This window comes from Mustelus asterias, chromosome 23 (genome assembly GCF_964213995.1).
Source record: "Mustelus asterias chromosome 23, sMusAst1.hap1.1, whole genome shotgun sequence".
Classification (NCBI taxonomy): Eukaryota; Metazoa; Chordata; class Chondrichthyes; order Carcharhiniformes; family Triakidae; genus Mustelus; species Mustelus asterias.
Genome location: NC_135823.1, coordinates 36542609 through 36557546, shown reverse-complemented (window position 1 = coordinate 36557546; position 14938 = coordinate 36542609). Strand labels below are relative to the sequence as shown.

The 14938-nt window shown below is 43.2% G+C and overlaps 1 protein-coding gene across 1 annotated transcript in view; it reads left to right on the top strand.

Moving 5' to 3' along the window:
- LOC144510644 (putative helicase with zinc finger domain) overlaps positions 1-14938 on the top strand; it is a 359659-nt gene that overhangs the window by 292714 nt on the left and 52007 nt on the right. The window contains exons 26-27 of the mRNA XM_078240298.1: positions 2835-3081; positions 9214-9679. Of these exons, the coding sequence (XP_078096424.1) occupies positions 2835-3081; positions 9214-9679 (713 nt within the window). The remainder of the gene's footprint in view (positions 1-2834; positions 3082-9213; positions 9680-14938) is intronic.

Here is a 14938-nt window from a genome sequence, read left to right as displayed (position 1 = left end):
GTACCTGTGGCAGCTCTTTTGAAATAGCTGCCCAATTTCGTCCCACGCTCCAGCTTTTTCCTCATATCCCAGAAAATTTGTTTTCTTCAATTCCCTGTGGAATTTGCTTCCATCACCCTTTCATGTAGTGTGTTCCAGATGTTAACAAACCTTTGTATGAATAAGGTTCTCCTCTACTTCTTTTGTCAATCATTTAAAATCTATGATCTCATGTTACTGATTTGCCAGAGGAAACAGTTTCTCCCTCTTTGCTCTGTCAAAACCATTAATAATTTTAAATTCCGTACTAATCTTCCCCTAATCTTCTCTACACTAAGGGGACCATTGGAACAAGAATACGTATCTAGTCTCTTGACCCCTGTTCTGCCATCATTCAGTAACGTCAGTCAGTACCTACTACCTAACTCCATATACCCACTTTTGTCCCATAATCCCTCAATACCCTTGGTTAACAAAAATCTGTCTTTCTTAGAACTAACGTTAGCAATTGATCAGCATCAGTTGCCATTTGGAGAGAGTTCCAAACTTCTTCCATCCCTTGTGTGTAGAACTGATTCCTAATTTCACTCTTGAAAGATCTGGCTCTAATTTTTGATTCCTTGTCCTAGACTCCCCAGCCAACTGAAATAGTTTATCTACATGTAGCCTATCTGTGCCACTTAATGGCTGAAAACTTTGATCAAATTACACCTTAGCCTCCTAAATTCCACAGATTGCAATGATATCTGTCTTTGTAATTGAACTTTTAAAGTGCAGGTGTCATTTTGGTAAATCTATGCCAATATTTCCTTCCTAAGGCATGCCTCCAGAACTAATAACATTACTGCAGCTGTGGTCTAATCAGGACTTTTAATTTTTAGCCTTTTATCGTTTTCTGTACCTGTTGATAACATTTTAATGTTTGTATCCGTGCTCCAAGTGTCTTTGGCATTCCACTGTTCCTCAATTTTTACCATTTAAAAATTGTGTCCTTTTTAGGTTCAAAGAGGATGACCTCACAGTTCCTATATTGAAATCCACTTGAATCAGTTGTGCCCATTCACATAATTTGCATAATCTATCAGCATCTCTGTAATTTTGTGCTTCCATCACCTTTTGTGTTTCCTAACTTCACTCCTGAAAGGGCTGGTTCTAACATTTAGATGATGCCCACAGTTTAAGACTTCCCAGCCAGCGGAAATAGCTTCTCTCTATCTACTCTATCTTTTCCCCCGAATGACTTGAAAGTTTCAATCAAATCACCCTTAATTTTCTAAATTCCAAGGAATACAAACCGGGTTTGTGTAATTACTTTTTGTAATTTAACCCTTGGAGTCCTGGTAAGATTCAGGGAAATCTACACTGCACTCCCCCCGCCCCCCCCCCCCTCCCCCCACAAGGTCAGTATATCTTTTCTAAGGGGTGGTGCCCAGAGCTGCTCACTGTACTCCAGCTATTATCAAACCAGAGCTTTTTATAACTGAAGCATGATTTCTGTCTCTTTGTATCCTAGTCCTTTAGATATTAATATCAGTATTCCATTAGCTGTTTTGATGATTTTATGTCCCTATTCATGGCATTTTAATGATCTGTGTACCTTGGACCCCAAGTGCCTTCGGACCTCTAGCCTTTCATTTAGAAAATACTCTGTCCTGTCCATTTTAGGTCTAGAGTGGATGACTTCACATCTACTTACATTGAAATTACCATAATTTTACCTGGTCATATAATCTATCAATATTTCTTTGTAATTTTATGCTTCCATCTACACTGCTTATATTTCCTCCTATCATTGCTCCATCAGCAAGCTTAAATATGTATCTTTCTGTCCCATCGGCTAAGTTGTTAATAAATATGATAAATAGTTGCGTCCCCAACACAGATCCTTGTGGACACCACTTGTCACGTTCTGCCAATTAGAGTACCCCTCATTATCCTTACCCTCTTCCCAGGGCCCAAGATGTTCCTTCCAGGTGAAACAGCGATTTATTTATGCTATTTCCGATTTAGTATCCGCAGCTCATGGTGCAGTCTCCTCCACATTGGGAAGCCTAAATGCAGATTGGGTGATCACTTTGCAGAATGTTTCTGTTCAAGCATGTCTCTGAACTTCTGGTCACCTGCCATTTTAATTCTCTGCTCCATTCTTAACCTCCCTCTGCTGGCCTCTGATACTGTTTGGATTAAACTCATTTGAGGCTCAAAGAACAGTAACTAATCTTTCAATTAGACACTTTATATAGCCTCTGGGGCTCACTGAGTACAGTATTTTCAGATCATAAGCATTTTTTGGACAGCAGTTGTTTATAATGATCCCGCTTTGCCATTTACAGTTGCTCTAGACTCATCTTGTCTCACTATCACCTCCTTTAAATTTACAACATAATCCCTTTTGTCATTTCTTCTCTCCTGCCTTCCACCCTGATACAGATCTTCCATTTTGTTCTTTGATTCCCACCATGATCCCCTTAGCATTTCCATGTCTCAGTACCTGTTTAAACCCTGTTACGGTTCTATCTTTTTCCAGTTCTGATGGAAGATCTTTAACTCAAAACATTCACTTTCTTTCTTTTTCCACAGACAATGCCCACCTGAGTATTCCCAGCATTTTTCCATTTTTATTTCAGATGCCCAGCCTCCGCAGTATTTTGCTTTTGTATTCAGAAGGATCGTCTCCGCCCTCATCCCCTTTCCTTCTTTCTTTCCTACCTTTCCCCACATACAAGCACAAGTTACTAATTATGGTTTATTTGTTGGATATTGAGAAATTCTCTAAACTAACACATTTCTTAATAGTCAATTTTTCTTTGGAAATCATTCGGCAACCAAGATGAAACGTCAGAATTTTTTCCCAGGCACAACAAATTCCTTGTTGAAGTCCCATGTTCAGAAGAGTAATCGGCTCCAATCCAGACTCAGCCAATGGACTGAACACAGCTACTCAAATCCAGTGCCCAAATTGCTCGACTGTAGTGATGTTCTGGACCCTCCAAACTCCCACAAAGCCCTGCTTCAGGAACATGCTTCCAAGTTCAGTCTACAACCCTTCTACAGTCACATAGGAGAACTGCATGGAGACATCCCAGTCATTGTGCAGAAGAGGTAACTGTATGTTTTCGCTATTCCAATATTTTTCTTTATATGCTATTTGCTGTAGGTCTATCCAAGCCGCTTATCATACCCAGCTCTGGTATCTTACACCTGGATTTCTGCCAATAATATTTGTAGATATAAGACAATTACTTTATATTGACTGATCTTATGACTTCAGGAAAATGTACCCTTTTAACTTTGATATCGACCCCATCCCAAATCCCTTTCCATTTCCCATCATGCCCTACAAGTTTTTGCACCTGAGAAACAAGCCCGTGTTCCAAGAAGTACTCGCTAGTCTGAAGTTGGTTTATATTTCTGATGCTTGTAATTTTTTTCAAATTTGGAATTGAAAATATTTAAAAAGTATAAATGCTATTAGGACTAGTTTGCAATCTTCCTGCTAAGCACTGGTAACAGGAACGATCCTGCCTACTATGGTTACCTTGTAAAATCAATATTAGGATTCTCAGGAATGGAGGGAAAAATAAATAAAGCACAATAAGTCCCTCCCTTTTTGACTGACCATTTGCCACTACCTATTATAGCCCCAAATCACTTCTATCTCCAGAAATGTATCTAATATACTCTCATTTAACTGCCACATTAGGTAAGGTTCCCTCATAAATTATCCCATTATTCTGTTACTCTTTTGGTGAAAGGTTTCTGCCTGAATTCTTTTATTTTTCCCCATTAGGTTTTCCGTAATGATTGACTCTTAGAATTTTGCCGAAGCCAACTTTTTGTCAGTTGCTTTCATAATCTTGAAAACTTCATAGATGTAGCTATTGTGCACATTCCCCGGGTGGCGTGCACAATTATTCATTATATTAAGCCGGTGATCACACACAGTATGAACATTGGGGCATCTCAACAATGGTGGTGAAGTCTATAGCCTGTGCTTCATGTTGGGCCTGGCCCACATCAAGTTGATGTCGTTGGTTGCCTGGGTGTACAGGGCTTCCATCAACTCATGGAGGTGCTTGTGTGCAGCGGACTGAGAGATGCTGCACAGGTCTCCATTGGAGGCTTGAAAGAACTTGGGTGTCCTCCAGCCCCACGAGGTGCAAGGTCCGGACAATCTCCTTGCTGAGCTGGAGTCTGTGGTGTCACATGGCATCCTGCAGCCCTCGAAGGACATGGAGGTCCTGTAGAGGCAGGGCTCCATCTCCACCATCCCCTAGCCTCCCCCCCCCCCCCCCCCCCCCCCCCTCGGGCCAATGGGTAGCTGCATCCTGACCCCGACCAGTGGCACACTGTCCTCCTGTTGCGGCCTCTGGCCTAGGCTGGCCACCTCCCTCCTCCTCAGCAGCCACAAGAATGACCATCAGGTCTATTGGCTCCACACCAAATCCAAATTTGCTCAGGGGGCGGGGGAAAGAGAAAGTGAGAGCGAGAGAGACAGTCCATAAGGTTATCCATCCCAGACCCCTCACTCCCTCCCAGCAACCTGAGTCTGAATGGAGCCAACCCGACATCATTCGTGGTGTCGTGTCCGACCTCAATGGGCTGTCGACTGTTGTCACATCATCGCCACTGTGGGCACGGAGAGTATAAGGGTGACTGAGGGGATCCCCATTGGGAATTCTTGGAGAATAGGCAAGAGTGCACCCACCTGGACATCTGTTGCAGTGGCTTGCAGGAATGGCTAGTATTTCAGACAGATGGTGGAGAAGCACCCTCATGACTATCGCAAGATGGGCTCCCATCAAGGGCAGCACTGCGGAGTCCATGCAATGTGAGGGGCCATGTTAACACCAGCAGAACTCCTTTGATTGGAGCAACAGATGCCAAGCCTGGTTCTTGTTACTGTTAGTGGGGCCCAGGACCGAATTCTGCAGTCAGCCACAGAACCTGTCCAGCAGACAGATGGCAGAGTAACCAGAGCAACATCAATGGGGCTGGGAGTTAACCTCATGTGAGCCTCTCGGAGGTTGTGCAGTAGCCAGGGGCAGTAACCCCTGACCTTGCACGATCCCCTCAAACCCATGCAAACCCCCACCCCGCACCATGGCAAAAGCTAAGACCTCCCCCATACACCTGCAGGTTGGTGCTCAGTGTACTGACCTCCTCATTCACCTTCACAACTGCTGTGCCTGAACCACACTTTTATAGAGCAGTAGTGATTCATGCCAGTGTGACATCTCCCTGGGGAGCTGGGAAACATCCGGAAGGTAGAAAACAGCCGTGCTGAATTTGCTAAAGATATTGAAATCCATTCAACTGCATGCTAATAAGTGTCTCAGCGATTTTGGTTGCAAAGTAAATCACACCAATAAGAAATGGCTGGGAAGATCTGAAATAGCGCGAATCAGATTTTTAGTATCGCATGCTATCTTCCCAGCTCGATGGGTGGGACAAGGTGGTAAGATTGTGCCCTATGGGTGAAATTTTCTGCAAAAGTTTTCTCGCCTGTTGTTTCAGCAAGGTAGGTAATAGTAATTTATGCCACTCTGTGCAATACAGATGCCCTAATGTGATTCTTGCCAGTAGGGGAGGGGTGGAGTCTCAGCTCACTGGGAAGCCAGCTGCTGAGCTCTGGGGGCGCCATTGCGCAATCGCCCTGATCTCCCAGCATACTATGTACTGCCTGATGCCTGGTCGGCAGCGCCAAGCTGGCAGTGCCAGGGTGCGAGGCTGGCGTAACCAGGGTGCACTGCCCGGCCCTGCCCCCAATCACCCAGGGGGCTTCAATGGCCCAGTGGCCTCCGGTTCTTGTTCCAATCTGTGATCCTCGCCAGTGAGGAACTCAACCGGCAAGGGGACTAAGGCAAGTGAGCCTGGATGACGTGTCATTAATATTTATATCAGCCGCACGCCTTTCCCAGGCGTGAGGCTGATTTTGCCAGCAGAACGAGGCCGGCAAAATCGCGAGAGGTGAGAAATTGGGCTAAAACCTGATTTTTCGTCTTTCGCCCCAATCTTACCGGCTCACCATGCCACTCGATCGGTGTGGCGAGCCAGTAAGATCCTGCCCCATATGTTTTTTCCTCCAGTTTCACATTATCCTCAACTTCCTTTTTTAACCATGGCTAATTTATCCCCATCCTCGGATCCTTCTTCCTCACTGGGATATATCTTTGTTGTGAGTCATGAACTAATTTCATAAACAGCTGCCATTGCTGATTAACCATCTTCCCTGCTAAACTCCTTTCCCAACCACTCCAGCAATTCTGCCCTCACCCCTTTATAATTACCCTTATTTAAGTGTAGCACAATTGATTCTGACCCAAGTTTCTCACTCTCAAATTGAATGCTAAATTCAACCATGTTATTTATGGCCACCTTCCTAGGGAATCTTTTACTCAACCTGCCTCATTATACATTACCCGACCCAAAATAGCAAGATCCCTGGTTGAATCCTCATCGCTACTTCTGCCAATTTGATTTTCCAAATCAACATGTAGATTAAAGTCACCCACGATTAAAGTACCGCCATTTTTACAAGCCCTTTTTATCTCCTGAATTATTTCCATCCTATAGTATGGCTACTATTAGGGGGCCTATAAACTACTCCATCAGTGTCTTCTTTCCCTTGTTATTTCTTACCCCTACTCATATGGATTCTACACCTTCTGATCCAAGATAATTTCTTGCTATTGTACTTATTCCATCTCGTACTAACAAAACTACCCCACCACCCTTTCCTTCCTGTCTGTCCTTACGAAAAGTCACATAACTCTGAATATTTAGTTCCCAGTTTTGATCTCCTTGTAACCACATCTATTTAATACTTATAAGGTCATACCAATTAGTGTCAATTTGTGTCCTTAATTCATTTATTTTGTGCCAAATACCATGTGCATTTAAGTGAAGAGCCATTAATTATGTCTTGCTACAATTTGTTTTTTCCTTTTTGACCCTATTTGTTGCTTTTCTCTTTGTACATTCTGTCCCTTCCTGACACACTCTGGGTATCCTTACCTAACTAGGTGCCTTGTAATGCTGCCATGTCCTTTGGCTTTGTCCCCACCCCTCTACTTCCCTAGTTATGTGGTTTGCAAGAAAACTGGTTCCAGAACGGTCCCTTGTAAACGTCCAAACGGTACAGCCCCCACTTTCCCCAGTACTGATGCCAGTGCCCCTAAGACCAGTCTTTGAGCCATGTAGTCACCTCTCTAATTTTATGCACCCAATGCCAATTTTCACACGGCTCAGGTAGTAATCCAGAGATTAGAACTTTTTTTAACTTTGCTCCTAGTTCCTCAAACTCTCTATGCAGAACCTCTTTCCTCATTCTCCTTATGTCGTTGTTACCTACATGAACCATGACAATGGGAACCTTCCCCTCCCATTGCAAGTTCCTCTCCCGCCCAGAGCAGATGTGCCAAATCCTGGAACCGGGCAGGCAACGCATCTGGACTCTCACTCTTTTCTACAGAGAACAGTGTCAACCACCACCAACCCCCGCCCCCACTATCCTGTCCCCTAGTACCTCCACCTTCTTATGTGATCCCTGCACTTGAATGGCTTCCTGTACCACTGTGCCATGGTTAGTCAGCTCATCCACGCTGCAGCTCGCACTCTCAACCAAACAAGCTGAAAGAATCCCAAAACTTGTTGGACAATTGCAGAGGCTGACACTCCTTCCCTCTGGGTTGTTTTACCAGCCTCAGCTGCAGTCACACCCTCCTGTCTCTGACCACTTTCCAAACCGGAAAATTCTTTCCTAAGGCATGTGACCACCTCCTGAAATACAGCATACAGGTAACTCTGTCCTTTACTGATGTGTCACAGTGTCTGCATTTCAGCCGCCAGCTCAATGACTCTGAGTCGAAGCTCCTCAAGGCACAGACACTTATTGCACGCATGCTTGCCCTGGATCACACTGGTATCAATGAGCTTCCATGTGCTGCAGCCTTGACACATCAAGGCTGTCATACTTATGATCTTTAACTAGTTACCTGATTATTTTATTCAATTATTTATTTTCTTTTAGATATTAATTAATCTTACCACAAACTTTTTAAAATTAATTCATGGGACATGGGCGCCGCTGGCTGGCGAACATTTATTGCCCATCCCTAGTTGCCCTTGAGGGTTGTTGAGAGTCAACCACAGTGCTTTGGCTCTGGAGTCAAATGTAGAACAGACTAGGTAAGGTCAGCAGATTTCCTTCCCTAAAGGACATTAATGAACCAGATGGGGTTTTTCCGACAATGGTTTCATGGTCATCAGTCGACTATTAATTCCAGATTTTTAAATTGAATTCAATTTCCACCATCTTTGAACCCGAGTGCCCAGAACATTAGCTGAGTTTCTGGATTAATAGTCTAGCGATAATGCCACCAGGCCATTACCTCTCCCTGCAGGACAAATTTAAACCTTTGGAAAATAGACCTTGACCACTTAACCGGATATTCGCCAGAATAGAAGTCTGAAAACACATACCAAGAGATTCAAGAACAGCTTCTTTCCTGCTGTAACCAGACTTTTGAATGACCTCTCGTATATGGAACTGATCTTCTCTGCACCTTCTCTGTTGCTGTAACGCTACATTCTGCACTCTGTTCCACTACTCGGATTTACTTATGTGTGGTATGATTTGTATGGATAGCACGCAAAACAATACTCTTCAATGTATCTTGATACATGTGACAATGGTTAATCATATCAAAATCAAATCAAACATCAACCACTTAGCTCCCCTCCTATAGAATAGCAGAAACCAATTGCAACATGGTGAAAAAGTTAGAAAAGCAAGAGTATTGCCCTCTCCACCTCATAAACTTCCTCTTCTCACCAAACTTCCACACTCTGTCCAAAGCCACACTCCGTGCTCATTGCACAGAGAATGTCTGAATTTATATGTTCTGAACAAAGGGGCTATCTGGACTATCTAATCCCAGGTGGAGCAGAGACCAGTTCAAGTTAGTTTCCTTAATTCTTTCAGCTGCTCCCCATACATAGCTTCTCTCCCCATAGATGAGACTTACAAGTTAAACAATTCTTGCAATTAAATGTAACACAAATACAAACAATATTAGATTTTTAGAAAAATATTTCAAATTTCCCTCTTCCCAGCAAATCTCCATACTCTGTCTAAAGCCACACCTAGTGCTAGGTTGGATAATATTTTCTTTTCAATTTTATATATAGTATATTGAGGGTGAACAATCGTGTTTATTTCTTTTACTTCAGCACAGAACAGCCATCGACATGGAATCATCCTCGGAGCCCTGAACTAGCAGAGATGCCACCTCAATCCAGGCTAATTCAGTATTGCCAAAACCAGCTGCAGAATACAGGACAACAAAATTCTCCTCATCTCTATGAGAGGATGGTTAAAGACCCTCCAAAATACCCCCTCTGTGGCCTTTATCCTTTCCCATCTCCTGAGCTACCACCAAACAGCTGTTACCCTTTTCATCTGCAGAACCCTCTGCTCTTGGATTTTACTCAGACATCTCATGCTCCCTTTGCACAGAATTATGGGGGAGGAACATCTTCAGATCTATTGGATCAACATCCACTGGAAACTATAGGTCACAGCCCAAACTCTACAATCATACCCAACAAAACGTACCCAGGACACCACTACCAGCAGGAGCCAGAGATCTCCTATCATTCCAGTATTAACTCAAAAACATTTCAAGGAACAATTGAGGTAAGGAATGTTATAACTTACGGGTTTGGTTAATTGTTGCTTGACCTTTTAAAAAAACATAACGTTGAAATCAGTAATGTATTTTAAACTCTGATGTGGAAAGATGTGATTTTACATGTTCTACACTATATTAAAGTGTGCATTGTCCCTTGAGTTGGATTTATATAACAAACACCTATTTATTTCCATTTATACCTACTTCTACTCTCGGATCCTTGCACTAGATCTGCACAGAGAGCAGTCGATGCAGATGGACTGGGCTAGGAAATTTGGAAGCATTGTATCTTTTGGTGTCCAAGAGGTGCACTCTACTGAGAAAAGTCTGTCCTCATGTCTACGAACTGAATTTCAGCGTTCAGCCAGGCTGGAGTCTAATGTTTTTTAATTGTTGATTTGTACAATGTTTTGGAATCAGAAGCTGTTGTCTCTGGTTATGTTGTATTCATTTTAAGTCTCTGATTTCCATTCACAGTAACTGTGTTCTTTCTGGTAAGTACTCAAGTGTTATATATGCCATTTGTTTGTCAGAATAGAGTTTTAAATAAAACCATTGATAGTAGATTCAAAAATAGCTTTTATTTACCAAAACATCTCTTGCTGGTTGTATCACTCTGTAGCCATCTTTTTTTAGTTGTTCATTCCCTTGGATGAGGGAGAATGACATTATCATTTCAGCAAATAGAAAATGGTTGGTATATTTGAGGTACGACTTTTCTCAGGTGAGTTATCTGTTGGGCACCAAAAGATGCAATGTGTGCTGAATGACCAATGCCCCTAAATTTGCTCACCAAGTCCTTTTGCATCAATTGCTCTCTCCTACCCTGGCAGGATCTAGTGAAAGGGTCAGAGAGTAAAAATAGGTATAAAATGGAAATAAATAAAAAGGTTTTGATCCATTGGAGTTCTGGAAAATGGGAATGATTGGAGCTAAATTGGGTTTAGTTTTTTTTTGTAATTCCTTCTGAGTAATTCATAATTGTAGATCCTGCTGCTTGGGTTATATTTCTAGTGGAGATGCTTAAAACTGACCGTTCTTATAATATGATGGAAACAGATTCAATAGAAGCTTTCAAAAGGGAATTGGATGAATACTTGAAGAAGAAACAAAAGTGGGGAAATATGTGGGGAAAGGGTGAAGGGCTAACTGGATTTCCTTTGAAGGCGAGGCCAGTGGCCTCCTTTTATACTGTACAATTCTGATTCTAAATAACAGAACAAATACTTCATGCATTTGGTGCTGTTTCTGGTCCCTCCAGAAAGCTGGTGCCTTTAAGTGTGTACAGTAAGAAGATGTAACAACGACTGATGATTGAGTAATTATCACCCATTTTTGTTTTAAGATGTGATCCTATGCTGAAATACATAATTCTCAAAAATAATTGCAAATCTCCATAACCTCAGTGCTTAGTTAGTAAATGTATTGCTTAACATGGAACTTGGGTATACTGGAAGACTCCAGGCATGAATGTTGACCTCAGCCATATGTATGCTACAAATGGTCCCAATTGTTCCCACCGAAGGAAAGGAAAATCACGAATAGTTGCAGCATCTGATCATAGTCCAGTGATCCTTGCTAAAAAAAATGTGCCTATCTGAAACTAGAATGTGGCCTAGGTCAGGTCCAACCATATTGGTAGCTTTAATTACAAAGGATTACTTCTCTATTTTGTTGCTGAAGGGAAAGTAACTTTCACTTAAGGTTTCAGCATGTGACAGTAGCTTTTTTTAACTAAAATTGTGAATGAATGAAATCACCTTCAGAGCACTGAGCTGCAAGGATGTTGATCTTGTATGTGCTTTATGTCTGCACAGTCAACTTTTTGTTATGTTTTCATCATGCTTTTGTGTACTTTTCATTATAAAGTCATTTAGAATGGAAACTCCCCATGTCAGCTGAACACATGTAATTATATTTCCTAGCAGTGGTAGGGCTGTATTGCCTCTATTTTGCATCTCATAGAATATTACAGCGCAGTACAGGCCCTTCGGCCCTCGATGTTGCGCCGACCAGTGAAACCAATCTAAAGCCCATCTAACCTGCACTATTCCAATATCATCCATATGTTTATCCAATGACCATTTAAATGCCCTTAATGTTGGCGAGTCCACTACTGCTGCAGGCAGGGCATTCCACGCCCTTACTACTCTCTGAATAAAGAACCTACCTCTGACATCTGTCCTAAACCTATCACCCCTCAATTTAAAGCTATGTCCCCTTTTGCCAGCTATCACCATCCAAGGAAAAAGGCTCTCACTATCCACCCTATCTAATCCGCTGATCATCTCGTATGCCTCTATTAAGTCACCTCTTAACCTCCTCCTCTCTAACGAAAACAACCTCGAGTCCCTCAGCCTTTCCTCATAAGACCTTCCCACCATACCAGGCAACATCCTAGTAAGTCTCCTCTGCACCCTTTCCAATGCTTCCACATCCTTCCTATAATGCGGCGACCAGAACTGTACGCAATATTCCAAGTGCGGCCGCACCAGAGTTTTGTACAGCTGCAACATGACCTCCTGGCTCCGAAACTCAATCCCTCTACCAATAAAAGCTAACACTCCGTACGCCTTCTTAACAACCCTATCAACCTGGGTGCCAACTTTCAGGGATCTATGCACATGGACACCGAGATCTCTCTGTTCATCCACACTACCAAGTATCTTACCATTAGCCCAGTACTCTGTAATCCTGTTACTCCTTCCAAAGTGAATCACGTCACACTTTTCCGCATTGAACTCTATTTGCCACCTCTCAGCGCAGCTCTGCAGCTTATCTATGTCCCTCTGTAACCTGCAGCAACCTTCCGCAGTGTCCACAACTCCACCGACTTTAGTGTCATCCGCAAATTTACTAACCCATCCTTCTACACCCTCATCCAGGTAATTTATAAAAATGACAAACAGCAGTGGCCCCAAAACAGATCCTTGTGGTACACCACTAGTAACTGAACTCCAGGATGAACATTTCCCATCAACGACCACCCTCTGTCTTCTTACAGCTAGCCAATTTCTGATCCAAACCGCGAAATCACCCTCAATCCCATGCCTCCGTATCTTCTGCAATAGCTTACCGTGGAGAACCTTATCAAACGCTTTACTGAAATCCATATACACTACATCAACTGCTTTACCCTCATCCACCTCTTTGGTCACCTTCTCAAAGAACTCAATAAGGTTTGTGAGGCATGACCTACCCTTCACAAAACCGTGTTGACTATCCCTAATCAAATTATTCCTTTCTAGATGATTATAAATCCTATTTCTTATAATCCTTTCCAAAACTTTGCCCACAACAGAAGTAAGGCTCACTGGTCTATAATAACCAGGGTTGTCTCTACTCCCCTTCTTGAACAAGGGGACAACATTTGCTATCCTCCAGTCTTCTGGCACTATTCCTGTAGACAATGACGACACATATATCAAAGCCAAAGGCCCTGCAATCTCCTCCCTAGCCTCCCAGAGAATCCTGGGATAAATCCCATCCAGCCCAGGGGACTTATCTATTTTCACACTTTCCAGAATTGCTAACACCTCCTCCTTATTAACCTCAAACCCGTCTAGTCCAATAGCCTGTATCTCCGTATTCTCCTCGACAACATTGTCTTTTTCCTGCGTGAATACTGACAAAAAATATTCATTTAGCGCCTCTCCTATCTCTTCAGGCTCCACGCACAACTTCCCACTACTGTCCTTGACTGGCCCTAATCTTACCCTAGTCATTCTTTTATTCCTGACATACCTATAGAAAGCTTCAGGGTTTTCGTTGATCCTACCTGCCAAAGACTTCTCATGTCCCCTCCTGGCTCTTCTTAACTCTCTCTTTAGGTCCTTCCTGGCTAACTTGTAACTCTCAAGCACCCTAACTGAGCCTTCACGTCTCATCTTTACATAAGTCTCCTTCTTCCTCTTCACAAGAGATTCAACTTCTTTAGTAAACCACGGTTCCCTCATTCGACCACTTCCTCCCTGCCTGACAAGTACGTCAAGGACACCCAGTAGCTGTTCCTTGAACAAGCTCCGCATTTCAATTGTGTCCATCCCCTGCAGTTTCCTTCCCCAACCTATGCATCCTAAATCTCACCTAATCGCATCATAATTTCCTTTCCCCCAGCTATAACTCTTGCCCTTCTCTATATACCTATTCCTTTCCATCGCTAAAGTAAACGTAACTGAATTGTGGTTACTATCACCAAAGTGCTCCCCTACCTCCAAATCTAACACCTGGTCTGGTTCATTACCCAGTACCAAATCCAATGTGGCCTCGTCTTTTGTTGGTCTATATACATACTGTGTCAGGAAACCCTCCTGCACACATTGGACAAAAACTGACCCATTTAAAGTACTCGAACGATAGCTTTTCCAGTCAATATTTGCAAAGTTAAAGTCCCCCATAACAACTACCCTGTTACTTTCGCTCCTATCCAGAATCATCTTTGCAATCCTTTCCTCTACATCTCTGGAACTTTTCGAAGGCCTATAGAAAACTCCCAACAGGGTGACCTCTCCTTTCCTGTTTCTAACCTCAGCCCATACTACCTCAGTAGACGAGTCCTCATCAAACGTCCTTTCTGCCACTGTAATACTGTCCTTGACTAACATTGCCACACCTCCACCTCTTTTACCACCTTCCCTGCTCTTACTGAAACATCTAAACCCCGGAACCTGCAACAACCATTCCTGTCCCTGCTCTATCCATGTCTCCGAGATGGCCACAACATCGAAGTCCCAGGTACCAACCCATGCTGCAAATTCACCCACCTTATTCCGGATGCCCCTGGCGTTGAAGTATACACACTTCAAACCACCTTCCTGCCTGCCAGTACACTCCTGCAACACTGAAACCTTATCCATGACCTCACTACTCTCAACCTCCTGTACACTGGAGCTACAATTCAGGTTCCCATCCCTCTGCTGAATTAGTTTAAACCCTCTCGAAGAGCATTAGCAAATTCCCCCCCCAGGATATTGGTACCCCTCTGGTTCACGTGTAGACCATCCTGTTTGTAGAGGTCCCACCTACCCCAGAATGAGCCCCAATTGTCCAGGTATCTGAATCCCTCCCTCCTGCACCATCCCTGTAGCCATGTGTTCAATTGCTCTCTCTCCCTATTCCTCTCCTCACTATCACGTGGCACGGGTAACAAACCAGAGATAACAACTCTGTTTGTTCTAGCCCTAAGCTTCCACCCCAACTCCCTGAATTTCTGCCTTACATCCCCATCCCTTTTCCTACCTATGTCTTGGGTGTCTATGTGAACC